General features: G+C 44.4%; 4 protein-coding genes across 5 annotated transcripts in view; 2 read left to right on the forward strand and 2 right to left on the reverse strand.

Annotated features, from left to right (window-relative positions):
- ncaph (non-SMC condensin I complex, subunit H) overlaps positions 1 to 2,661 on the forward strand; it is a 25,200-nt gene extending 22,539 nt beyond the window's left edge. The window contains exons 17-18 of the mRNA XM_052041027.1: positions 85 to 160; positions 404 to 2,661. Coding sequence (XP_051896987.1) covers positions 85 to 160; positions 404 to 463 — 136 coding nt within the window. The 3' untranslated portion in view covers positions 464 to 2,661. The remainder of the gene's footprint in view (positions 1 to 84; positions 161 to 403) is intronic.
- Positions 1,687 to 10,085, reverse strand: tmem127 (transmembrane protein 127). Of its 2 annotated transcripts, XR_007958375.1 has the most exons (4): positions 9,742 to 10,085; positions 4,698 to 4,862; positions 3,596 to 4,174; positions 1,687 to 2,273 (listed from the first exon to the last, which is right to left on the reverse strand). XR_007958375.1 is itself a non-coding variant. In XM_052041028.1 (3 exons), the coding sequence occupies exons 1-3, from the start codon at positions 9,974 to 9,976 to the stop codon at positions 3,867 to 3,869; spliced, it is 708 nt and encodes a 235-aa protein (XP_051896988.1). In that variant the 5' UTR covers positions 9,977 to 10,085; the 3' UTR covers positions 2,591 to 3,866. The 2 variants fall into 2 exon arrangements, 1 of the variants encoding a protein (XP_051896988.1); XM_052041028.1 differs by lacking the exon at positions 1,687 to 2,273 and having other exon boundaries at positions 2,591 to 4,174.
- A 135-nt stretch (positions 10,086 to 10,220) lies between these two features.
- ciao1 (cytosolic iron-sulfur assembly component 1) lies at positions 10,221 to 16,647 on the forward strand. The gene is made up of 7 exons (XM_052041206.1): positions 10,221 to 10,373; positions 10,454 to 10,602; positions 11,982 to 12,093; positions 13,981 to 14,069; positions 14,956 to 15,157; positions 15,608 to 15,695; positions 16,020 to 16,647. The coding sequence occupies exons 1-7, from the start codon at positions 10,235 to 10,237 to the stop codon at positions 16,252 to 16,254; spliced, it is 1,014 nt and encodes a 337-aa protein (XP_051897166.1). The 5' UTR covers positions 10,221 to 10,234; the 3' UTR covers positions 16,255 to 16,647.
- A 1,084-nt stretch (positions 16,648 to 17,731) lies between these two features.
- Positions 17,732 to 25,761, reverse strand: part of snrnp200 (small nuclear ribonucleoprotein 200 (U5)) — a 49,906-nt gene continuing 41,876 nt past the window's right edge. Inside the window, exons 37-45 of the mRNA XM_052041202.1 lie at positions 25,554 to 25,743; positions 24,478 to 24,642; positions 24,151 to 24,272; positions 23,387 to 23,530; positions 23,091 to 23,267; positions 22,507 to 22,667; positions 20,144 to 20,225; positions 19,958 to 20,050; positions 17,732 to 18,261 (exon numbers count right to left, since the gene is read on the reverse strand). Coding sequence (XP_051897162.1) covers positions 18,112 to 18,261; positions 19,958 to 20,050; positions 20,144 to 20,225; positions 22,507 to 22,667; positions 23,091 to 23,267; positions 23,387 to 23,530; positions 24,151 to 24,272; positions 24,478 to 24,642; positions 25,554 to 25,743 — 1,284 coding nt within the window. The 3' untranslated portion in view covers positions 17,732 to 18,111. The remainder of the gene's footprint in view (positions 18,262 to 19,957; positions 20,051 to 20,143; positions 20,226 to 22,506; positions 22,668 to 23,090; positions 23,268 to 23,386; positions 23,531 to 24,150; positions 24,273 to 24,477; positions 24,643 to 25,553; positions 25,744 to 25,761) is intronic.

Genomic DNA, 25,761 nt, shown 5'->3' on the forward strand with positions numbered 1-25,761 from the left:
TGCTGTATGGCTCTGACTCTATGACATTATTATATGTATGTAGTCATTGTAATGATTTGTGCTCATTTTTTAAAATATCTGCAGGTTGCCAAGTACATTGGCAAAGAATTTGTCTGTACCGATGGCATTTGCGTGTTTGTTGCACTTGGCCAATGAAAAGGTAGGTACATAGCATTATTCTATTAGGTGCTACATGAGTAACTGAATGTCCATCCAAGAGTTGAGTAGCATAGATTTAGCCCTTCTAACTTGTAGGTGATGGGCTGGAGAGCCAAGAATCTTCTGATTCGGAGGCACAGATTACAGTTGGGTCAGGCAAAGGCTTGGTTAATACTACTGCGCGGGACTAAGTGGCCTGAGAAACTTTGGCAGTTTCATACTTGAGTGTTTTGTTATCTTCCAGAATCTCGAAATCAAAGGGAAAGAGGATTTGTCAGATGTTTTTATCAAACAAGGAATCTGAAGCCATTTTGTTTGTACATAGCTGTAAACATTTGAAGAGATTGTATATATTTGTAAATGTTTACTTGTGATAGTAAGCTTTGTGACATGTAACCTTACCTCATTTCCTGGTTATGGTAAATCTTGCACCGTGGATTCCTTATTGAGGCATTGGGGAGAAGTCTGTCTTTATCTGTCAATACTTAATACATGCGAGAGTATTGGTTGCCATTTGCACACTTGGCTTCATTGATGTCAAATGGAACGAAACGCGTGAAGCTGAGTGAGCAGCCAATGTTTGCACAAAGGTTTATAGGTAGTGGTCTAAAACATTTTTTTTCTTATTACTTTCACAGAAGTGGTGTATTTAGAAAACCAAATGAGAATTTGCCAATCTTGAAATTACACTTTTGATTTATTTTAAATGGCTAAACTCATTGCTCCTTTGGCAGAAAAATTTATAAATAAACTTTTTGTACCTATGATTTATGACTGTCATTTCAGGACATTTTTATCCTTTACTTTGATCATTATTCAATTTTGTTAAAAAAAATTACAAAAACTGAGTTGTGTACCTTACTTAATAATGTCAATTTAAAATATGAAAATTCAATTAAAACCTATGGCTTGAGGTTACTGAACTTCCAGTTCTGTCTGCTTATTTTAGGTGAGCCAGAAAATCCCCCCCACAATTTTGCAAGAGTAGGAAGCACTCTCTGGTACACTGACCAATATTTATCCTGACCAAGTCCATCATCATTTTCTGCCCGTTTCCATTTCCATATGTACAATACTTCATCAGTCCTTCATTACTTGGGAGCTTCCTGATGTAAAAGATGTGATATAAATACCTATTTGTTTGGGCACATTCCTCTTGGCGGCAATTCACAGGAAACCCACTTATTCTTTCTCAACTGTACTCTAGAGATAAGTTCCAATTAAAGATATTTTCTGCTAGAGGTTTAACCTTTCATTTCCCACAAATAGCAGCAGCTACATTAACAGAATAGAATGTTGACCAGAAGCTAGGCACAGTGACTGAACACATGAGCTGTATCCAATCGGAACATGGTTATTTTGCCCAAGAGATTTCAAGTGGAAGGATTAAGACAGCCCTCCAATTACCACTTTGAAAAGTTTATTTCTAAAGATATTGATCAACATTAACACAGGGATGGGATTTGCAGATTGCTTGTAATGATAAATGCCACTCATCATGGCTCAACATTCAACATTTTATTACAAGTTATCAGTTGTACAAATGCAGGCTTCATCCAATCTTTCTACAGTAGAATTCATCAGCTTTTTTGGTCTCTGGTGCATTTACTTAGTGTACAGTGTGTAACACATTTGGCACTGATTCTATAATTTTAATATTTTGATTGCTTTTGCTAGTCAGAATTTTATTTTCAATAATGTGGAAATTCTTATGGTCTTTTAATTTGTGGCAAATGTTAGTTACGCTGGCTTCTGAGATGGAAAATCCATTACTCTCAACTGTCTATGATACTGAGACATGGCACAGCTTTCTGTGGCTCTAAATGTGCCTTTGTTGACAGTGCTTTTATTTCCCATCAGAAATGATGCATTGATTACATTTTATTTGTTGACTAAGCTCCCTTAAGTAACATTGTTCCAACTCTCAATGTGTAAAGTGGCTGGAAGGATAACACATGACTTGAGAATGATGTGCAGGAGCTAGGCTCGATAAGCTTCTTCCCATTTCTGCAGTTGCTCCTCCAGTATCCATTACTGGCTTAATGCAGAGAGGGAACAACCAAGAACTGGCAGCAGGCAATGCTAAACATCCACCAGGGAGTGGTCTTGGTAAACTAATAAATAATAAAAAAAATGTATGTGAGATGATTCTGTTAAAAACAAGTTCCATTTAGTACATCAGTTACTGAAGTCAGTTTACTGAAATAACCTCAACTGTATTTTTGCCAAGATAGTTACTCCCATTTGGACCCCTAAAACCCAAGGCTCGCTTTTCTTGCAGGGATAAGGTTGCTGCACTTCAGTGCACTGCTTCTCAGTAATGAAGCACCAGACTTTTCTGGATTCACATAATCCATAAGATTATGGATATCCAAATTAATTAAAACTGGGATTGCTTATATTGGAAAACAAATATAACGTGACCAGCCACCATAATTCCAATGTAAAATTTATTTCATATTTAACTGGTGAAACAATTGATTAAAAAGTTGCATGATTAAATTCCTATTTCACTTGAGCCTCATTAATACTGTTTGTATCAGACAGGTCCCATTGTATATCTTCACATTGCATTCATTAAACTAATAAACTTTTGATATCAGAACCAAATGTCTGAAGTGAACAGTGTTGACATTCCTTCACATCAACTGATGTACATAAACCTGTGTGTTAATCAGGGCTGCTATGGATTGTGTGAATTGGAAGAAATTGAAATTCTCCCACTTCTACCTCTTTATCTTCCTTTAAGACATAAAATTGGTCAGATATTAAGTAGATTTAATCTTTTGATGCAAGGCGCAGTGAATGGTTTGCTATGCTAAAAGGTGCTATATAAATGCAAATTATTTTTGTTGTTTCTAAAACCAATCTCGTAAAGTGCTTTCTTCTATCTTGAAGTGACATTAGGGAAGGGTAACAGGCTTCCAACAATGACAATCAGACTTTAAATATTATAACCTCAAATGGCCAGAAGCACAATCTGACAGAATCATTTGGCTGTTCACGATATAGATTTGTCTAGTAACCCCTCTCTAACAAATGCTGATAGGTTCCCTTAAGCTCAGGGCTGGCACTTTTTAACTGAGTGAAAGAAAAGTATTTCCCGGTATTAAGACACTGTACAACAGCAAGTGAGTGAACAGATGACAATAACGCTATGAGAACAAAGGTCTAGAGACAGTACCTTGTATAATGCAAGACACTTGCCAGTTAAAATCAAATGCCAGCTATAATCCTTTAAAATAATTTGAACTTTTTAATCACTTGTGTTTGTGAAATGAAACATAACTGAGTAACAGAAGCCCTACATGATTCTAGTTTATTTAAAAGCTCTGGGGGGAGGGGAAGAATGCTTCAAATTTATAAGCTTCAAATTTAGATTTTATAGTTTAAGATACTGTCTCTTTAAATAGCAGTGAACAAGTACTTTGCTTACATGAAAGGATTTCCAGCTCCCGTCACCCATCTGCAGAAGGCTACTATCATATCTTGGGGAACAGTAAGGGAGCAGAACAATCAACAAACTTCTGACTTTAAGATGACTGCAGCTCCTGACCCCCAATACACCAGCAAGCAGAACTGAGGTGCTCAAGTGATAAGGGGTTGGAGGCAGCTGCTCTAGATAAAAGTCTACTGAAATAAAGTACAAGTTCAAATAATCAAATGAAGACAGATTTAAGATGAAAAATGGTAATATGTCCTGCTAATCAAGGTGTGTATGCAGGGGGAGGTTGGAACTGATTAACAATCTCATATTCTACTGGATATGGTTCATTCTCTTCCATCTCTGAGAGCAGTTCCAGTGCTTGTTCCTCTTCCTCTGTTGGGTAGTGTCGCAACAGGTTAGCAGCTGTTGCTAGGATGGATGCTCCTCCGGCTCCTGCCACCAAATAAAAGCTGACTGCAAAGGTCACGTAGACACGAGAACCATGATACTTCTTGTGTTGTTGCTGAAGTGCCAAGATTAGCTCTGATGCCCAGTAGCAGAACCCTATCACTGTGGCACATTGGAGAACTGTAATAACAAAGAAAGCCAGTGAGTGGAGCATGGAATATATGGCAGGTTACATCCCCTGGAATTCTCACAACAGATCAGTGGTCTGACTATATTAAAGACGACAGACGATGGCAATGAGCTTACTCAATGTTTGTAATTGAGAGGGAGTATCATCAATGTACCCAAAGGTAATTTACTCTATGGTAGTCAAAGGGCCTTCACCCCTTGTACCTCCTCCCATTAATAGCTGAAGTAGGAAATAAATTAGTGGGGAATTTGCACCACATATTAACACTACATGTCAAATCAAAAAAAACATCACTCGGTCAAGGATGAGATAAGCTCACAGTAATGTACCGATTATTTAACAATTCACCATCTGAGCTCCTGAGCGTATCCTTTCTTTAAATATGTTCAGTGTGTACAGCATCCATACGATTTTGTGTTTCTTTCACTTTCGAAGTGATTGTGCAAGAATCAAAAATAAAGCCACACCCTGCTTTGGTATAACGCAAGAGCAAGCAGTTTCACTTAAACAGACCTGTAAGAATATGTGCAAATGCATATCTGCGGGTAATCTTCAGTGCTGGGTGTTTTGGTCCAAATACATCAAGCAGAAAGGCCGACAAACTGCAAAGAATCCCCAGGAAACAGAAGGCACCAATAACCCGCAGTAGCAGCACAGTCTGAGAGTTCATACAATATTCTGCAGAAAATGAAGATGGGGTTAATCTCTACACATAAGATGATAAAAGAATCTTCCATGGAAGTATCAAGAATAAAGATAATTTAAAAACTACATTCTGACATTCTTTAAAACTAATTTCAAGATTAAACAATTGGTGCTATTTTAAATTTGGGAGTAACTCCAAATCATTTTAGACCTACCGAGAACTCCTGACTACGTGACAATGGCAGGGACACAATGGACTGACTGGCCTCCTGAGTTATACATTTCTGTGATTTCATGAGTCGGAGTCAGACAGCGCGGAAAAAGGCCCTTCGGCCCAACTGCTCCATGCCAACCGAGATTCCCACCTGCCCATGTTTGAGAACATAAGAAACAGGAGCAGGAGTCGGCCACCTGGCCCGTTGAGCCTGCTCTGTCATTCAATAAGATCATGGCTGATCTGGCCGTGGACTCAGATCCACCTACCTGCCTTTTCCCCATAACCCTTAATTCCCCATCTATGCCAGCATGGATCTGTGAAAGGAAGATCTTGCCTCATTAGCCTGATTGAGGCGGTGACCAGGAAGATTGATGAGGGTAGCGCAGTAGATGTGGCCTACATGGATTTTAGTAAGGCATTTGATAAGGTTCTGCATGGTAGGCTTCTTCAGAAGGTCAGAGGCCAAGGGATCCAGGGAGGCTTGGCCGTGTGGATTCAGAATTGGCTTGCCTGTAGAAAGCAGAGGGTTGTGGTGGAGGGAGTGCATTCAGATTGGAGGGCTGTGACTAGTGGTGTCCCACAGGGATCAGTTCTGGGACCTTTGCTTTTTGTGATGTTTATTAATGACTTGAGATGAGGGGATGGAAGGCTGGGTTAGCAAGTTTGCAGATGACACAAAGATCGGTGGTGTTGTGGATAGTGTGGAGGGCTGTCGAAGCTTACAGAGGGATATTGATAGGATGCAGAGCTGGGCTGAGAAATGGCAGATGGAGTTCAATCCGGAGAAGTGTGAGGTGGTAGACTTTGGAAGGACAAAATCCATGGCAGAATACAAGGTAAATAGCAGGATTCTGGGCAGTGTAGAGGAGCAGAGGGATCTGGGGGTTCATATCCACAGATCACTGAAAGTTGCCACACAGGTGGATAGGGTGGTTAAGAAAGCTTATGGGATGTTGGCTTTCATAAGTCGTGGGATCGAGTTTAAGAGCCCCGAAGTAATGATGCAGCTTTACAAAACTCTGGTTAGACCACACAGAGTGCTGTGTCCAATTCTGGTCGCCTCATTATAGGAAGGATGTGGAGGTGTTGGACAGTGTGCAGAGATTTACCAGGATGCTGCTTGGATTAGAGAGTATGGATTATGAGGAGAGACTAAGGGAGCTCGGGCTTTACTCATTGGAGAAAAGGAGGATGAGAGGAGACATGATAGAGGTGTACAAAATATTAAGAGGAATAGATAGAGTGGTCAGCCAGCACCTCTTTCCCAGGGCACCAATGCTCAATACAAGAGGGCATGGCTTTAAGGTAATGGGTGGGAAGTTCAAGGGAGACGTCAGAGGAAGGTTTTTCCACCCAGAGAGTGGTTGGTGTGTGGAATGCGCTGCCGGGGGTGGTGGTGGAGGCTGATACATGCGCAAGTTCAAGAGATTGTTAGATAAGCATATGGAGGAATTTAAGATAGAGGTATATGTTGGAGGAAGGGGTTAGATAGTCTTAGGAGTGGTTTGAAGATCAGCACAACATGGTGGGCCGAAGGGCCTGTATTGTTCTATGGTTCTATGCAAATATCTATCTAACTGTGTCTTAAACATATTTAATGAGGTAGCCTCTACTGCTTCCCTGGGCAGAGAATTCCACAGATTCACTGCTCTCTGGGAAAAGCAGCTTCTCCTCATCTCCATCCTGTATCTATTCCCCAAATCTTGAGGCTACGTCCCCTAGCTGTAGTCTCACCCACCAGTGGAAATGACCTTCCTGCCTCTGTCTTATCTATCCCTTTCATAATTTTATGTTTCTATAAGATTCCCCCTTATGGGAACCCATAATACAAAGTCCATTTTTATCCCTTCTTTGGCCCATGTCCCTCTAAACATTTCCTATCCATGTATCTGTCCAAGTGCCTTTTAAGTGTTAACGTACCTGCCTCGACCACTTCCTCTGGCATCTCGTTCCATATACTGACCACGCTCTGGGTGAAAAAGTTGCCCCTCAGGTTCCTATTACATCTCTCCCCTCTCACCTTAAACCTGTGCCCTCTAGTTCTTGATTTCCCAACCCTGGGAAAAAGACTGTTCGCTTTCACCCTATCTATTTTCCCTCATGATTTTATAAACCTCTATAGGTCACCCCTCAGCCTCCTTTGCTCCAGGGAAAACAGTCCCAGTCCTAGGGTTGTACAGCCCGGAAACAGGCCGTACAGCCCGACTCATCTGTGCTGGCCAGGATGCCCACCTAACCTATTTGCCTGAATTTGACCAATATTCCTGTAAACCTTTCCTATCCACGTACCTGTCCAAATACCTTTTAAATGTTGTTATTGTACCTGCCTCAACCACTTCCTCTGGCAGCTTGTTCCACATACTGACCACCCTCTGGGTGGAAGAAATTGCCGCTCAGACGCCTATTAAATCTTTCCCTTCTCACCTTGAACCTACGCCCTCTGGTTCTTGATTCCCCAACCCTGGGAAAAAGGCTGATTTCACCCCATCTATGCCCCTCTTGATTTTATACATGTCTATAAGATCACCCCTCAGTCTCCTATGTTCTAGTGTATAAAGTTATAGCCCTGCCAAGCCTTTCCGTATAACCCTGGCAACATCCTCAAATCTTTTCTGTGCTCTTTCCGGTTTAATGGCATATCTCCTCGCGCAGTGGCCAAAACTGAACACAATATTCCAAATGCAGCCTCACCAATGTCTTGTACAACCGCAATATAACATCCCAACTTTTATACTGAATGCTCTGACTGATGAAGGCCAGCGTGTCAAAAGCCTTCTTTACCACCCTGTGACGCCACTTTCAGGGAACCACGTATTTCTACTCCACGGTCCCTCAGTTCCACAACACTCCCCAGGGCCCTACCGTTCACCGTGAAAGTCCTACCCTCATTTGTCTTCCCAAAATGCAACACCTCGCACTTATCTGAATTAAATTCCATTTGCCATTCCTCGGCCCACTTACCCAGCTGGTCAAGATCCCTCTGTAATTCCTGATAACTATCTCCACTGTCTATGACACCACTTATTTTAGTGTCGTCTGCAAACTTAATAATCATACCTTGTACATTCTCATCCAGATCATTGATATAGATGACAAATAGCAATGGGCCCAGCACCGAGCCCTGGGGAACACCACTAGTCACGGGCCTCCAGTCCAAAAAATAACCTTCCACCATCAAGCCAATGCTGAGTGCAATTAGCTAGTTCTCCCTGGATCCCATGCGATCTAACTTTCCAAAGCAGCCTACCATGCGAAACCTCAAAGATTTGGTTTGGACATGTAAACGACATCTGCCGCCCTGCCCTTATCGACCTTCTAAGTTACTTCAAAAAACTCAATCATGAGAAACGAGTCTACGTCGCTAGACAGACGAGCTAGATTCATGAGCCCAGTTGCAAAAGTTCTACCTAGACTAATTGCAGCTTCCAACATTTGGTCTATAGATCATGGCTCTTCAAATATTTATTTTTTTAAAAAATGTGATGTGGGTATCTGCCTTTCAATAGTGAGTTCCAGATCCCAACCACTCCAGATGACAACATTTCTAAGAATTATTTTAAGGTTCTGTCCCTTGTTCTTGCCTCCTCAACTTTGGGAAACTGTCCTCCCTAGGTTATCTAGGGCCCTCATCCTTCTGTACACTTCCGGGAAACAGTGGAGAACACAGGCCTAGAGTGAATGAGGAACTGAAAGAAATCAGTTTTAAGCATCAGTTAAAAAAATTAATTAAATTTTGGAAATTACAGAAATTAACCTACACGCACAGCAACAAACTAGGAAGGCAAATGCACATTGCTTTTTGTTGCTATTCAAAGCAACAGCAAAGATGTCTTCCTGCAGTGATACAGGACCCCGACATGACCAAACATGGAAGGAATATTGTGTGTTGGTCTGGCCTATTTAACGACATGCAAAACAAGGGACTGCAACAAAGGGACCAGATTATTCCTGGTGGGTATTGTCCTTTTGAAGGGAGGATAAACAGGCTAGGGCTATTCCCTCCAGAGAATAGAAAAAAGAGGATTGATCTCATTAAAATGTACAAAATTCATACCAGGTTCAACAGGGTAGATATGGGGATGATGGTTTGCCTAGCTTGGGGTATTTAGAACCAGAGTTTGCAGTCTCAAAATGGTCTGATATTCAGGATGGAGATGAGAAGCAACTTCTTCAACCAGATCTTGGTAAAGCTCCTCTAGACCCTTCCCAGTATAATGTGATGACTCCCGTGGCAACGACCCCACAGGTGTCAGATCCCAAGTGACCATTCCTCACCTGGAACCAAGAGCGTGGGGCAGGTGATTTAATGAGGAGAGCGCACGTCAGGGAGGCAGGGAGAGGGAGCACCCGAGGACCGGCCTGGGGGGGGGGGGGGGGGAAGAGGAGGGAGCCCCCGGGGGACCGGCGGCAGGGGGGGGGGGAGGGGGGAAGAGGAGGGAGCCCCTGGGGGACCGGCGGGGGGGGGGGGAGGGGGGAAGAGGAGGGAGCCCCCGGGGGACCGGCGGCGGGGGGGGGGGAAGAGGAGGGAACCCCCGGGGGACCGGCGGCGGGGGGGGGGAGGGGGGAAGAGGAGGGAGCCCCCGGGGGACAGGCGGCGGGGGGGGGGGGGGAGCGCCCGGGGGAGGAGGAGGGAGCGCCCGCAGCCGACGCACAGAGACGGGGTCAGTGATGAGGAATCCGCCCCCATCCCATTACCTTCCAGCAGAGCCGAGTCCAAGTGTCCCAAAACATCGGCGACGCCGAGCTCCTGCCGCGGGCACACGCCGCCGTGAGCGCGCAGCCAGGCGGGCTCGGCCAGCGCCGTGCACAGGGCGGTCACCGACAGCGCGCCCGGTACCGCCGACGCCAGGCTCCGCTCCGTGTGCTTGGGGAGCGCGCCCCCGGGCCGCCTGCGCGCCCCCGACAGACCCGATCCCGACGGTCCGTACATGTTCCCTCGGCCCCCGCCGGCGACCAACCGCGATAACCGAGCGGACAACCGGCGGCCGCACCCGGCCTCCTTCCCCGTTCCCAGCGGAACCGAGCCCACTGTCACCGGACGTGACGCCTGTCTGGGGGCGGGGAGTGATCGACGGTCGGTTTACGATTGGCGGTCCGGCGCGTGTTTGACTGCGTCAGTAACCAATCGGCCCCGGCTCCGGGGGGAAGTCCTCCAACCAATCAGCGGTGAGGAGGTGGTGTGCGGGGGATGAAGCGGCGGTTGGAGTTGGAGTCGCGCCTCCCGGCGCATCCCGACAGCCGGGCCTGGTTCGTGGCCTGGAACCCGGCCGGGACGCTGTTGGCGTCGTGCGGGGGCGACCGCGCCGTGCGGATCTGGGCCAGAGAAGGTGCGAGCCGGTGCGGGGCCGAGGGGGGCCGGGGCTCCGGGGGCCGCCGCCTTGCTCACTCGTGTCTCGCTGTGTTGCAGGGGCCGCCTGGCTGTGCAAGTGTCTGCTGGAGGACGGGCACCAGCGCACCGTCCGCAAGGTGTCCTGGTCGCCCTGCGGCACCTACCTGGCCTCGGTCAGCTTCGATGCCACGACCTGCATCTGGAGGAAGAAGGAGGCGGGATTTGAGGTAGCGCACCCCGAGCTCGGGGCCCCTGAGCCGCCCCCCCCCCCCCTCACCCCAGGCGGGGGACGGGACAGAGTGGCTGTTCACGGGGTATAACGGGTCTCGGTGCAGCTGCCCGGGGCTCCAGTGAGAACGTACCGGGAGGACTGCGTTCAGTTATGGTCCCCTGATTGGGGGGGGGGGGGGGGGGTTGAGTTTGTTGGGATGGTTCTTTGGGAGGAAAGTTTGTGTAGATTGGGCGCATGCAGTCGTTGGAGGTGAGGAAACATGGGAGATGTAACATGAGGTTCTGCCTGGGCTTGGCGAGGTTGAGAGAATATTTCCCTTGATTGGGAAACCTGAACCAGGGAGTTTGGTTATAGGGTAAAGAATTTAAGGAATAGAAGCAAGAGTTGACCACGCAGCGTTATCCTGCCTGTTCACTGTAACCTCTGCTGACCAAAAAGCTGTGTCTCTCAGCCTTTGGTTAGTGATTTTTTGCCAACGATTCCAAATGTTCAGTGGGACTGTCTATTTAAGATGGGCACCAGTAATTCCTTCTCTGAAGGTGATAAATCTTTAAGATCCTGTACTCCAGAGAGCTGTGGAAGCTAAATCAAACCTGATTTAAGGCTGAGCAGAATAGGTTTTGGGACCTGGGGATTGATAGTTATGTGGAACAGGCAGGACGGTGAATTTGAAGCCAAGATCAGATCAGCCATGGTCTTTGTGAATAGTAGAGAAAACCCAAGGTGTGGCAGAGCATATTTTGGCATCTTTTTCTGTAGTGCTTTCTTATGGGGTTGATCCAGGGAGCCATTCCAGGAGGATCCAAGTTTTGGTGCTAAATTTTAATAATGTGTTGACTGCCAATAATTTTCCAGTAATGCAAGTGTAACATTGGGCATGACAGTGATGGGTGGCATTTTCATATTGGTTTTAACTAAATGCACAATGCCTAACTGCGGAATTCTAGTTCCCCTGCGCGCGCATCCCCTCAAGAACCTTTCTAAACTTGTCTGTAGGGAGAATTTTGGGTGTATGATATTATTTTAGATAGTAGAGTTCTAACAATTGAAGAGATGTATTATTCCACTGCAAATTGGTCTATGTTCCACTTGTCACTGGAATTGTAAACAAGTGAATTGTTGATTATCTGGAACTAAGTTATGGTTATCTAAAGTGTTTCCAGAGCAAGCCTGGGACTTAGATGTCAGGGTTGACGATCACAGGTAACGCAAACTTGGTTCTTTTATTAATTTTATCTTGGAATCCCTTCGGACTTGAATAAATTCCTTGCATAATATTGAAGTAGCAAAGTTACTTTAAAGCAGCAAAATTTCTTAAGTCTTGTTTGTGGTTTGATTATAAGATGCTTAGTCCAAATGTTTTGTTCTTAACAGTGTCTGACAACTTTGGAAGGGCATGAGAATGAAGTGAAGTCTGTTGCCTGGGCTCCATCTGGTAACCTCCTGGCAACGTGCAGCCGAGATAAAAGTGTTTGGGTTTGGGAAGGTGAGAGAATATTTAGCAAATTGAGCCTATTTAAAGATCTGTCAGTAAAAAACTTGAGGAAATTTGTTGAACAGAGTGTAAAGATGTATAAATGGGAATAAAGTTGCAAAGATACATCAATAAACTACATGAATGAGTAAGGGTGGCAGATGATTCGTAGAGTTTTACAGCATAGAAACAATCCCTTTGGCCCAACTCCTCCATGCCAACCAAGATGCCTATGTAAACTAATCCCACTTGCCTATGTTTGGCCCATATCCCTCTAAATATTTCTTATCCATGTACCTGTGCAAATGTTTTATAAACATTGCAATTGTAACTGCCTCTACCACTTCCTCTGGCAGCTTGTTCCACACACCCAGCACTCTCTGTGTGGAAAAAGTTGCCCCTCAGGTCCTCTTTAAATCTTTCCCTTCTCACAAACCCATGCCCTCTAGTTTCAGACTCCCCACCAGGCGGGGGTCGGGGGGAAGACTGTTACAAGCTACCCTATCTCTGCCCCTCATGATTTTATAGAACTCTATAGGTCACCCCTCAGCCTCCAATTCTCCAGGGAAAGCGGTCCCAGCCCTATAGTCATACAGCACGGAAACGGGCTGTACGGCCCGACTCATCCGTGCCGACCAGGATGCCCACCTATGGTCATCCATTTGCCTGTATTTGACCAATATCCCTCTAAACCTTTCCTGTCCATGTACCTGTCCAAATATCTTTTAAATGTCGTTATTGTACCTGTGCCTCAGCCACTTCCACTGGCAGCTCATTCCACATACTGACCACCCTCTGGGTGGAAGAAGTTGCTGCTTGGATGCCTATTAAATCTTTCCCCTCTCACCTTGAACCTATGCCCTCTGGTTTTTCATTCCCCAACCTTGGGGAAAAAGACACCTTGTACAACTGCAACATAACATCCCAACTTCTATACTCGGTGCCCTGACTAATGAAGGCCAGCGTGCCAAAAGCTGCCTTCACCACCCTGTCTGCCTGTAACACCACTTTCAGGGAACTATGTACTTGTACTCCTAGGTCCCTCTGTTCTACAGCAGTCCCCAGGACTATACTGTTCACTGTATGGTTTGACTTACCAAAATGCAATGCCTTGCACTTAAACAATCTCTTGTAACTCAAACTGTCCGGTCCCAGCAACATCCTGGTCATTCCCTCTCTGCAGCTTAATCATATCTTTCCTTTAGTGTGGTGACCAGAACTGCAGACTAACCAATGTTTTATACGTTTGCCATGGGGAAGAGTGTGTCCAAGAAAGCACCTCAATATTTTCTAATTGGCAAAACCAATATCCCTGGAGAAACGCAGATATTTGTGCATCCATGAATATTAGGAGAAATAGGCTAATTATGTACAAAAAGTAGTCGAGGAAAACGGATGGAATGTGATTCTTCATTATAAGCGGGCTGGAATATAATGGGGCATCGGTTGTATTGGAATCGGGTGAATTCATACTAAAATTTAGAATCACCTTCACGTGTAAATGTTTAACTTGCTTTCCAAAATTGTGGAAGCTGCAGACATTTGAAATTTTTCATTGCAATCAAGTGTTTGTTTTGAGACGATGATCCAAGGAACATGGATTTAAGACCAGTAAATGGAATTGAGTCATGTGATTGATCGATGGAACAGGTGACGGGCCTGTTCTTAGATCTATATTGTTGTACAGTAATCCATGGCGTCAATGATTTAGAATATTTTTTAAAAAAAAGGAAACATCTTAAAGAAGAACATCAAAGTTGGATCACTAAGAAACCAAAATACACGTGTTTTGTAATGTGCCTGGCTGCTATGAGCTTTTGACATTCATAAATTGCAGATCTGTTTTGTGAAATGAGGGCTGGGTATCATTTACACACGGACTTCTTATTTTTGTTGTAGTGGATGAGGATGATGATTACGAATGTGTGAGTGTGTTGAATGCTCATAGCCAAGATGTCAAACATGTGATCTGGCACCCAAGCGGAGAGGTAAGAGTTTCCAATAAGAAATAAATTCCACTGTGCCTGACTTTCCTGTTTCAAGACACTGTGGCTCAATGATTGAGATTGTATTGTAATACAGTGGGCAAGCCAGGGTCAGATAGTGTACGTTGTGAGACATAGAACAGCACAGCAACAGGCCCTTCGGCCCACACTATTGTGCTGAACTAATTAAACTAGTAATTAATAATCTACTAGTTTCTACACGTCCGTATCCCTCCATTCTGATAGCCTCTTAAAAGCCTCTATCGTATTTGCCTCCACTACCACCCCTGGCAGCACATTCCAGGCACCCACCACTCTGTGTTTTCAAAAAAAAAACTTACCCTGCACATCTCCTTTGAACATATCCCCTCTCAACTTAACTGCATGCCTTCTAGTATTAGACATTTTGACCCTGGGGAGAAAGATACAGGCTGCCTACTCTATCTGTGCCCCTCATAATCTTATAAACTTCCTCAGCCTCCACCACTCTGGAGAAAACAACCCAAGTTTGTCCAACCTCTCCTTGTACCACATACCCTCTAATCGAGGCAGCATTCTGGTAAATCTCTTCTGCACCCTCTCCAAAGCTTCCACATCCTTCCTATATTGGGGTGACCAGAATTGAATACAGTACTCCAGATGTGGCCTAACCAGAGTTTTACAAAGCTGCAACATAACTTCCTGACTCTTGAACTCAGTGCCTTCTTTACCACCCTATCAACCTGTGCAGCCACTGTCAGTGAGCTATGGACTTGGACCCCCAAGATCCCTCTGTACATCAACACTGTTAAGGAGAATGAGGAGCAGATTACTGTTGAAATATTAGCAGACTAATATAACAATTGATCTGTTTTGGATGTTTAATGCATATTTCTGAACTCTACACCAGCTCCTGGCTTCTGGAAGTTACGATAACAGCATTAAACTTTACAAGGAGGAGGACGATGACTGGGTCTGTACCAACACCCTGGAAGGTCACGAGTCCACAGTGTGGAGCATTGCTTTTGATAAAACAGGGGGCCATCTAGTATCTTGCAGTGATGACAAAACTGTGAAAATTTGGAAAGCATACAGTCCTGGTAATGAACAAGGTAAAGAAATTAAACTGGTTGCAACCAAGTTCTTATTTTATGACTATAGAGTAATACAGCATAGATACAGGCCCTTCAGCACAACCAGTTCATGCTGACTTTGTTCAAAGCAACAGACAAACCAAATATCTGGGGGAAATCGGCCTTACTGGATATGGATAGGAGAATGAGGAGCAGATTACTGTTGAAATATTTAATTATGCAAACATTATCCTAATTGAGTATTTACTTGGAGGGATTAATTTGAGGCAGAGATTGCTGATGCTGAAATGCACAATGAGTGTCATGTTTTGTATTGAGCAAATCAGATCAGTCAGAATCGAGAATATATTTTCCTGTTACTTCTCTTTTAAGAGCAGGGTTCCACAAAGGTTAGATGCCTTGCATAGTGGGACCAGCCTGGGTGCATTGCAAGTGGATATGTGTTGAGTGATTTTTCTCTACATGCAGGTGTGGTCTGCAGTGGGTCAGATCTGTCCTGGAAATGTGTCTGCACCCTGTCTGGATTCCATACACGCACCATCTATGACATTTCCTGGTAAGTTTCAAGTTGTCAATTATTAGGCCCCTGTCAAGAAAACCAGCTTTCTCATTTAGAATTACTACATGATCAGTACACACTACTCTGCTTTAATCTGTTAATGAGTAGAGGACATAGCAATGTGATGATTTAGTGCAGCAGTGAACATCACCCTTATTCATTTTTTGCTAAATATTTCCTGTAACCTCGTTTCAAATCTGGCTTTCAGGAAGGTTTCCAAAAGTCTTAATTATCCTAGATTATTTCCCAAAATTAAGTAACCTTTTTAAAAACAAAGGACAATTATGTAATGCAAATGAACATTTGCTGTCTTTTTTTCAGGTGCCACATAACAGGTGCTATAGCAACTGCCTGTGGTGATGATGCGATCAGGATATTTGAGGAGGATCCTGGCTCAGACCCACACCAGCCAACATTTTCACTCACAGCACACATCCCAAAAGCGCACACTCAGGACGTCAACTGTGTGGCATGGAACCCAAAACAGGCAGGAATTCTGGCATCGTGTAGTGATGACGGGGACATTAGCATCTGGAAGTATGAGTTTGAAGATTAGTTGTTCTGTGTTCCTGACCATTGCAGTGTGCAATAGCTGCCCAGTTTTTAAATTAATCATTATGACTACTTCATGTAACCATTTTCAAATTTGCACTAAAAACCTTACTACTTGATGTTCTATCTACCAGTAAATGTTGTACAGAACATAAGTTGCCATTAAGTATAATTTGCCAAAAAGTACAATCAGCACTCATTTATCTTGCTGTTGGTTTTAGGTCTACATGAGATCATTCCTGCAAAATTTGATTCTTGTCCCTGTCCTATTAAATGTAGTTATTTCTTGATGTTCCATTAGATATAAAACTGATTCTCCATTGCCCATCTTGTTCTGACATTTATTATCATGAGTGAATTCCAAGAAAACAGTTTAATAAAGTCATTCATACTACTGGCTCCAGTTGAGATGTTTACAAGCAATGCTACTAGTTTTGTAATTTTTCCTTAACTCCATATTTGCATTTCTTATAGTGTGCAACATAACATGCAATTTAATGTCAGTTAAAGTACTTACTACTGACGGCCTTTGGTTGGGCAATGAGTAAGATTAGTAAGTCAGTATTCTACCAAAATACCTGCTCCTCCCCAGACTAAGTTATTGATGGGTAAGAGTGAAAAGGAACTCAAACTCTGTGGAATTCTTGGAGCTTTGGAATTAAAAATGTCATTTCTGGAAATGAAAACCTTGATCCTGGCTTAATTCTAGATGGAGATCAAATCCAAAGTTACAGGACATGTATCAATGTTGAATTTGTACTCCTGATAATAGACCATATATGAATCATTCATGAAATAGCATGTAATAAACCTTGAATAATTTGGTCTTAAAGGTTACAATATAGATTCACTACATCATTGCATAAAGTGATCAAATTCCTTTGGAAATAACCCCTAAACCTCAATGTTTAAGGAATTATAACATGGGACTTGCTGAAAAAGTGGGTGTCAGTGAGAACTTAAAATTAGATTTAGGTCATTTAGAAATGCAGTTTTTTTTTCTTGCAAAAGATAGTGAAAATCCTGTAAGTTTGTACTCAAGGTATTGGCTAAGGGATTATGCAGTTGAGATTTATACTAATTTATGGATGCAGCAGGTTCAAAGGCGTTTAATGGCTTATTTCTTTTCAGTGCCTTTTGTACATGATGGCTTATGGTTATTGGAATGGTCCACAATCAAATACAGCCAAAGTTATGCTTAATGTTTGGTCGGTGTCAAAAGGCGCAGAGGATCAGTTATAAGGGTATGTTCATGAATGATTATAATTGACTTTTGGGTATCAAGGGCATGTAGGAAAGTAGCACTGACAAAAAAAAATCAGCCATGATTTATTGAATGGTCTTCAATAAATCAGTATGTCTAGAGCCCCTAATGAATCAAGGATAAAACTTCTCACCCCAAGCCTGCAGTGCAAAATTGTCTAGCTATCACTTCAGAGTTTGAAACCTGTGGAGAACAGAAGTCAAAAATTGAACACAAGGGTGTTTCATATTTTATTTGGAGCAACCATGGTCACATATAGGGTAAGATCTACCACAGCTCAATCTTAGACCAAAGGGATCAGCATAAAAATGTACAAATTAAGGGATTTTTATAAAAAAAACTGGCTAAATCTTGGTCAACTTTAGATACACTTCATAAACTGTGCCACAAGCCAGTGATAAGTAACTTAAAACTTTCAAACCTACTGCTGGAAGCAGCCAACAGTCCACATTTACTGGAAAATATAATCACAACAAAAGCAGTTCAATTTCTTTATCCTCTCAAGTTAAAACAGTGAAATTACAGACAATGTGTAGGAAGTTCTCCAAGCACAGCAACAGCCCCTTTTACAAAGCCAAGGAACTTGAATTCAGCTATTTAGTCAGAGTCACTCTCGCCTTCACTATCTGCTTCTTTGACATCAATGTTGAATTTGTACTCCTGGTCACAGCCCATATACGCATCACTCATGAAATACAGTGTGTAGTGTTGGGTACTAGGAGCTGGTGCAAGAAAATCTAGTTTTACCTGAGAAAAAAATTAGAACGATATATTAGATGGTGAGCAGCATTACACATGAGCTAACCATTTTAATGCATTATCTTGAAGTCATTTTCTCCTCATTGTGTGTGCATTTGCTTGTAAGCCTATAGTCCTGCCAGCGTCTATAGGCTATACAACAGGAAAGAATGATGTATTTTCCCTATTTGAAGTTTGTTTTCATTCAGTACCCAACTATAATGTCACAAAGTAAATAAAGAGATTTGTGTGGGAGACACAAGAGATTTTGTAGATGCTGGAATCTGGAGCAATACACACAAAGTGCTGGAGAAACTCAGCAGGTCAGGCAGCACCTGTGGAGAGGAATAAACAGTCGATGTTTCGGGTTGAGACCCTTCATCAGGACTGGAAAGGAAGAGGGCAGAAGCCAGAAGGTTGGGGAGGGGAGGAGGCACATTGGCAGGTGATAGGCGAGTCCACGTGAAAGCGGGAAGATGTAAGAAGCTGAGAGGTGATAGGTAGAAGAGGCCAAGGGTTGAAGGAGGAGGAATCTGGTAGGAGAGGGGAGTGGACCATGGAATAAAGGGAAGGAGGTAGGGAATAGATCGGCAGGTGATGAGGGTGGGGAAAGGGTAAAGAGAAGGGGTGAGGGGGCTACAGGAATGAGGGAAGACAAGGCAAGGGGAGGAGGGGTTACTGCAAGAGAAATCAAGGTTGAGGCTGTCAGGTTGGAGACTACCAAGACGGAATATGAGGTGTTGTTTTTCCAACCTGCGTCTGGCATCAACGTGGCAGTAGAGGAGGCCCTGCACAGACATCTCAGTATGGGAGAGGGATGTGGAATTGAAGTGGGTGGTACCGGGAGATCCTTGCTTTTGTGGCAGATGGAGCGAAGGTGCTCGAATGAAGCGGTCACCCAATCTGTGTTGGGTTTCACCGATGTAGAGGAGGCTGCACTGGATGCAATAAATGACACCCTCTGCCGGGAGGGTCATTATCAGAGTGGGATGAGTGGACAAGGGACTCACGGAGAGTGCGATCCCCGCTGAAAGTGAAGAGGAAGATGTGCCTGGTGGTGGGATCCTGCTGGAGATGGAGGAAGTTGCAGAGAATTGGATGTGGAAGCTTGTGGGGTGGTAGGTGAGGACAAGGGGAACCCTGTCTATTATGTCGGGGGGGTGGGGGAAGAGGAGAAATCGGGTGAGGGCAGATGTGCGGGAAATGTAGGAGATGCAGGTGAGGGCAGCATTGATGGTGGTGGAAGGGAAACCCCATTTGCTGAAAAAGGACGTCTTAGATGTCCTGTAATGGACAGGCTCATCGTGGGAACAGATGCGGCAGAGGAACTGAGAGAAGGGGATGGCGTCTTTACAAGTGACAGGGTGGGAAGAGGTGTAGTCATGGGAATCAGTGGGTTTGTAAAAGATGTCGGTGGTTAATGTGTCTCCAGAGATGGAGACAGAGATCCAGAAAGGGGAGCAAGGTGTCAGAGATGGACCCAAGTAAATTGTTACCCAAGTAAGTAAATTGTTACACTTGGTTATTAGGGACCAAGTGTGGGAGCCCACCTTGTCTGCTAATTCCCATCTGGTCTACAAATGTCAATGTAAAAAATACATAGGCTGCGTACTACCTATTTAGCACAGGAAGCCACTCTCATGCATGACTGTTAATAACTCATGAATAATCATCTCCCTCCCTCGAGCAAAAGGATGAGACAAACCTTAGCCTTCTGTTGCAGGGTCAGCCTCTTGATGGATATCAAGCTGTTTGTCTTAGGGTCACCAACCACCACCCACCATCCTTCCTCACGTTTCTGAAGGAGATTAAATAAAGTTTAGAGAAATAGAAAGTAAAATCAAACATACTGACACCTAGAAAAAATTCACCTACTGATTTATGTACTCACTTGAGGGAATAGGGGTGCAATGACAGGTCCAGTCACCTCTTCCTCACGCTCCAGCTGCACCATTACCACAACCGAGGAACCACTGCACAAAAATGCACATTATGTTTACGTGAGTAACTGGCAACCGTTGCCTTTAAAAACTGAAATATATTTGAACAGATTTAATGTCAGTTGGAGTACTCTTGGATTCTTGTTTTCCCCCATTCAGTCAAAATGTGGGTCCTTCATTGCCTGCTTGGTTGAGTCAGTTTTCATTTACCTTTGAGCTACTGAAGTAGTCAGTAAAGACCACTGCTCCGTTCACCAAGGAGGGATTGTGATTAGTGCTGCACTGGCAATGCAAGCTGATGCCTCAATATCTGCATAAAGTGATATTTCAGAACGCGATCATTTTCAGCCCCTAAAAACCATTGTTCAGCACGTCACATCATTCATAATGTTAAGTCAATTGAAGAGCCCGTTTAATGAGGGCTTTGTTCACAGGTCACAGCAACTGGCCATTTGGCCCCGTCGAGTTTGCTCGACCATTCATCATGATCATGGCTTACCCAAATTTTATGAACTCCACTTTCCCACACTCTCCCCATAACCCGCCATTTCCATAATCATTAAAAATCTATTTATCGCGGCTTTGAAGATATTCCAAGGATTCAGTCTCCACAGCTTTCTGTGGCAACAAAATCTCACGAGGGGAACATCCTCCCACCATTCACCCCGTTAAGCCTGCCAAGAATCCCAAACTTTTCAATAAGATCACTTCCCATTCTTTTAAATTCCAATGAGAATGGATCCAACATGTTTGACCTTTCCTCATAAGACAATTCCTACATACACAGTATCACCCTAGTGAACGTTCTCTAAACTGCCTCCAATGATAATACACCTTTCCTTTATAAAGGTACCCAACCTGTTCGCAGTGCTCTAGATGTGATCCCACCAGTGCCCTGTTCAGTTGTCAATGTTTCAGATCAGAGACCCTCCACCTGAAACGTTGACTGTTTCTCTTCCCACAGGTACGGCCTGACTTGCTGAGTATTTCCAGCATTTTCTGTTATTTGAGATTTCTAGCATCAGCCATTTTCTTGATTTTCACTTAATAAAAATACTTCATCTTTTTCGTACTCCTTGAAATACCAGAAAGCAGTCCATGAACCTCCCAATTACCCAGTGAACCTATATGCCAGCTTTGTGTTTTATGTTCAAGGATCTCCAAATCCCTGTGTAGCAGCTTTCTGCAGTCCCTCCATTTATATAATCTGGTTTTCATTCCTCCAGTAGACGGGATTTACGGAGACTACCAAAGCTTTTGATGAGATCGCGTATGGTAGGCAGGTCGAGAAGGTTAAAGCACACTTTGGCAAACTGGATTCCAAACTGGCCTGGCGACAGGAGGCAGGGGATAGTGGTGGAAGGTTACTCTACTGACTGGAAGTCTGTGACTAATGATGTAGCCTTGAGATTGGTGCTGGGACCATTGCAGTTAATCACATACAGAAATGACCTGGATGAGATTGTAGGTGGTCTGATTAGTAAGTTCGCTGCCAGCATGAAGATCAGTGGAGTCAAAGATAGTGAAGAAGTTTGTCTCAGGATACAGAGGGACATAGATCAGCTGGCAAGTTGGGCGGACTGGCAGCAGATGGAACTTGATCCACACAAGTGTGGACTGATGTTTTTTTGGGATGTCAAATGCTGGCAGGACATGTACAGTAAATGGCAGGGATCTTAGCAGTGTTGATACAGAGACCTTGAGGTACAAGTTCATAGTTTGCCCCATCTACCTTTTGTTGCCATTTTCAAGAGAGGAGGAGGATTCACCAGGATGCCTGGGATGGAAGGCTTTCGTCACAAGGAGAGGATGGATAAGCGGGATTTGTTCTCACCGGAGTGTTGGAGACTGAAGGGTGACCTTATAGAGTTTTATAAGATTATGAGGGGCATAGATAGGGTAGATGTTCAGAGCCTTTTTCTCAAGGTAGGGAAGTCTACAACTGAAGGGGACAGGTTTCAGGTGAGAGGGGAGAAATGTGAAGGCGATCTGAGGGGTAAGTTTTTCCACAGAGGAAGGTGGTTATCTGGAGCGAGGGACTGGAGGAAGAGGCAGAGCAGAAACAAATACAATGTTTAAAACGCACCTGGACAGGTACTTGAATAGGAAAGTAGAGGGATACAGGTTAATGCAGGCAAATGGGATTAGTGCAGATAGGCATCAAGGACCGTTGGGCTGAAGGGCGCGTTGCTGTTCTGCACAGTTCTATGACACTTCCTTTTGCTCACTCTCACTCACTTAACCAATCAAGATCTCTGCTGTTCCCTTGGCCAATCGATGCCTTCTGACATCTCTTTCAGTAAATCACTCTCACCTTTTGATGTTTTCTTTCTCGATCACCTCATAGGAGAGCTCAATGTTGGGATAGCGGTTACAGAATCGGGCGACGTCCATCATCTGCGCGTCAGTGAGCTGAAGTAGCATGTTGCGCTCATCGTCCTCCATTTCCATGATATCGAAGATACTGTCGGTCCCCTGCAGGAAAATCACTGCACATCACTCAACAAACACAGACCTTCAGTTACAGCCAACATCAGTTCTCAAAGCAAAGCATAAAGGCAGACCATGAAAATGTTCATATTCACAGCTGCAAAGCCTTAGTGGAGTTTACACAATATACATTAGATTTCTAGGATTGTTCATCTCTCTCAAAGTATACCTTAACTTCTCTCCCTTGGTCTCAAGTCAATACAAGATCTCACTGCATGGCACTGGATAAGGTAGAGGAAAAGTAAAGTAGTCCAAAATCCATTGCTACAGTCCTGAGTGTTTAGTTGTATGGTCACTGTATCGTTATAACTGTAGGTCCAGCTACCATGTGGGCAGATGTGACCTCTCCCTCACCCCCTGCCAATACAACTCTAGGTTAGAGTATTTGGTACCCAGCCATGACCTTACCCTGTCTGTACAGCGTTTGACATGTTCTGATGTGAAGTGTGGAAGCTGCTTCAAGTACGAGTCCTTAGACCACATGGCCTGGGTTACCATCTGGGCCAGTTCCATTGCAGCCAGAGCTGGACTAAGCCAGCCGTTGCTGGACAGCACATCCACACAAGCTTGGATTAAACGGATCGCCTGGGGGGAAATAATAGTGCAGGTCAGCACATTTAAGAAAGATTTGAGTCTCACCAACCACATCCTAAGTTAAGAAACATCTTACTACACTAGACTTAAGCTTAAGCATTGCTCCTCACCTTGCTGAGTATCTCCTCTGTGTCAGACTGTAGTTCAGCACTCAGCTGCATGCGCGAAAGGTGTGCCTGCAGAAGGAGGTTTGTCTTCACATGTGGGTCGTTGAATTTTGGGTTGTTCAGTTTGTGAGGAACCTTCTGGTACAGCTGTGAAAAGGAACAAGGAATAAGGACACCTTGTGAGGAACACAAAACAGTAAATGCATCCATTCATCCTCCACGTCACTGTGACCCTCCCCCGTCAACACCCACGTCACTGTGACCCTCCCCAGTCTACACCCAACACCCACGTCACTGTGACCCTCCCCAGTCTACACCCAACACCCACGTCACTGTGACCCTCCTCCCCCAACACCCAACACCCACGTCACTGTGACCCTCCTCCCCCAACACCCAACACCCACGCCACTGTGACCCTCCTCCGCCAACACCCAAGTCACTGCGACCCTCCTCCGCCAACACCCAACACCCATGTCACTGCGACCCTCCGTCAACACCCAACACCCAGGTCACTGTGACCCTCCGTCAACACCCAACACCCACGTCACTGTGACCCTCCTCCGCCAACACCCACCATCCACGTCACTGTGACCTTCCTCTCCTCAGTCTACAAGCAACATCCACGTCACTGTGACCCTCCTCCGCCAACACCCACCATCCATGTCACTGTGACCCTCCTCTCCTCAGTCTACAAGCAACACCCCCGTCACTGTGACCCTCCTCAGTCTACACCCAGCAGCCTCTAATGTTCCTGACTTGCCACTGACCTGTCGCAGCAGATTGTCCTCATGGTGCCTGATGGGGATGTTTTCATACTCTGCCGCATTGGAGATGATTTCAATGAGGCCTCGAATCTTTGTTTTGGCATTTAGAGACATACTGAACAGCTCTACAAATCAAAGCACACGCACAAAAAGAAAGTCAGTTTCCAGTTTCATGCTGCAGCATGACTGACAGCATCGGCCCAGGCACAGGGGAGAAGGCCACCACCTTCAGTGGGTCAGAGATATACTGGAGGATCAACCTACAGCACTGGTGTTTGGAAACTACTTTTACAATGGAACCCACAATGAATCTGATATTCCAGTGCTTACCAATGGTGGTGTAATTGATGTAATAATAAGCTGCGATCATTCCCAAATTCAATGGAGCCACATCCATCTCATCCTCTATGCTGATGCACTTGGACTGCTCCAGGTCATTAAGAGTGTTTTCCACCAACTGGGAGAGATGATCTGAAAGGTGTCTGTGGGACACACCTGCAATGCAAAAATCAGCACATATTACTGCCGGCCTGGAATCTTCTAGAGAACTTTGTGGGAATTATCACATTCCGACAAACTCACTCTGACCACCAGAAAATCAATTCCACAGCATAATATCAGGTATTCATCAGGTGAATTTATACTGCCCCTTATGTTTCCAGTGACTGACTTAGAGTTTGCAATGATGGAACCACAGGCACCAGAACTCTCACTTCCCTGCTGCGGGACTGACTTCAGCATATATGCACGCTGAACAGTGGCACAATGCACAGCAGAATTCTGCTCATTTTCCTTCTCCTATTTAAGATACTCACTGGTATTAGTTGATCTGTGTGGTACAAATGAAGCACAATTACAATCTCAGTTTCCAGCTGGTGCTGCACAAGCATTTTTCAATTTGTATTTGTAGAGTAAATAATGGCAGAATAACTGAGAACAGGTAAAGGAGGAAGAAAGAACCCACACTAATATTAACCCTTCACAACTCTCAGATATTCTGCATCACCAAAGTCAGCGACCTACTTTAAGTGCAGTCACAGCTACAATGCAGTAAACGTAGCGGCTACATTGTTCAAGCTTCCACAAACAGTAATGAGTCAAATGACCAGATCAAGCTTGTTGTTGTTGTCTGAGGAACAGAATACCAGAAGGAACACCACCGTTAGCATTGGATCTTTCACAACAACCCAGGAGGTCAGAAAGAACTGTACTTTAACAGCTCATCTGGAAGATGGCACCCCTGACAATGCAGCACTCCCTCAGTACTCCACTGGAGTGTCAGCTTAGATGATGGAGTGGAATTTAAACATGAAATCATCTGACCAAAAGCTGCAAGTGCCAGTGAGACAATTTTGCTGAATAAGTCATCCAAAGCCCTCTTTAAGTGAATAATCCATATAACGCACCCTGCAAATTGTAGTAATTTGGATTCTGGGTCATCCTCCGGTAAAGGAAGGTCCAAGTCAGGTAATCCACAGCATCCTGCTTGTTTTCTATGGTTTTGGTGACAATCTCAGCATTGAAATGGTCATGTAGGCAGTGGTCAAGATGGGACTCAACTGGCAGTGGCTCATACAGGAACTTCTTGAAGAAATCCTGGAAAAAAGGAGGAAT

The sequence above is a fragment of the Pristis pectinata genome, chromosome 29 (assembly GCF_009764475.1).
Source record: "Pristis pectinata isolate sPriPec2 chromosome 29, sPriPec2.1.pri, whole genome shotgun sequence".
Taxonomy (NCBI): Eukaryota; Metazoa; Chordata; class Chondrichthyes; order Rhinopristiformes; family Pristidae; genus Pristis; species Pristis pectinata.

Excerpts from the sequence above, each read along its gene's own strand:
- tmem127 (XM_052041028.1), bottom strand. The coding sequence starts at position 9,976 with ATGTACGGACCGTCGGGATCGGGTCTGTCGGGGGCGCGCAGGCGGCCC. Across the intron at positions 4,863-9,741 it reads GGACTCGGCTCTGCTGGAAG|AATATTGTATGAACTCTCAG; the intron begins GTAATGGGATGG and ends CATTTTCTGCAG. Across the intron at positions 4,175-4,697 it reads ATTTGCACATATTCTTACAG|TTCTCCAATGTGCCACAGTG; the intron begins GTCTGTTTAAGT and ends TTGTTATTACAG.
- ciao1 (XM_052041206.1), top strand. The coding sequence starts at position 10,235 with ATGAAGCGGCGGTTGGAGTTGGAGTCGCGCCTCCCGGCGCATCCCGAC. Across the intron at positions 10,603-11,981 it reads AGAAGGAGGCGGGATTTGAG|TGTCTGACAACTTTGGAAGG; the intron begins GTAGCGCACCCC and ends TGTTCTTAACAG. Across the intron at positions 15,158-15,607 it reads CAGTCCTGGTAATGAACAAG|GTGTGGTCTGCAGTGGGTCA; the intron begins GTAAAGAAATTA and ends CTCTACATGCAG.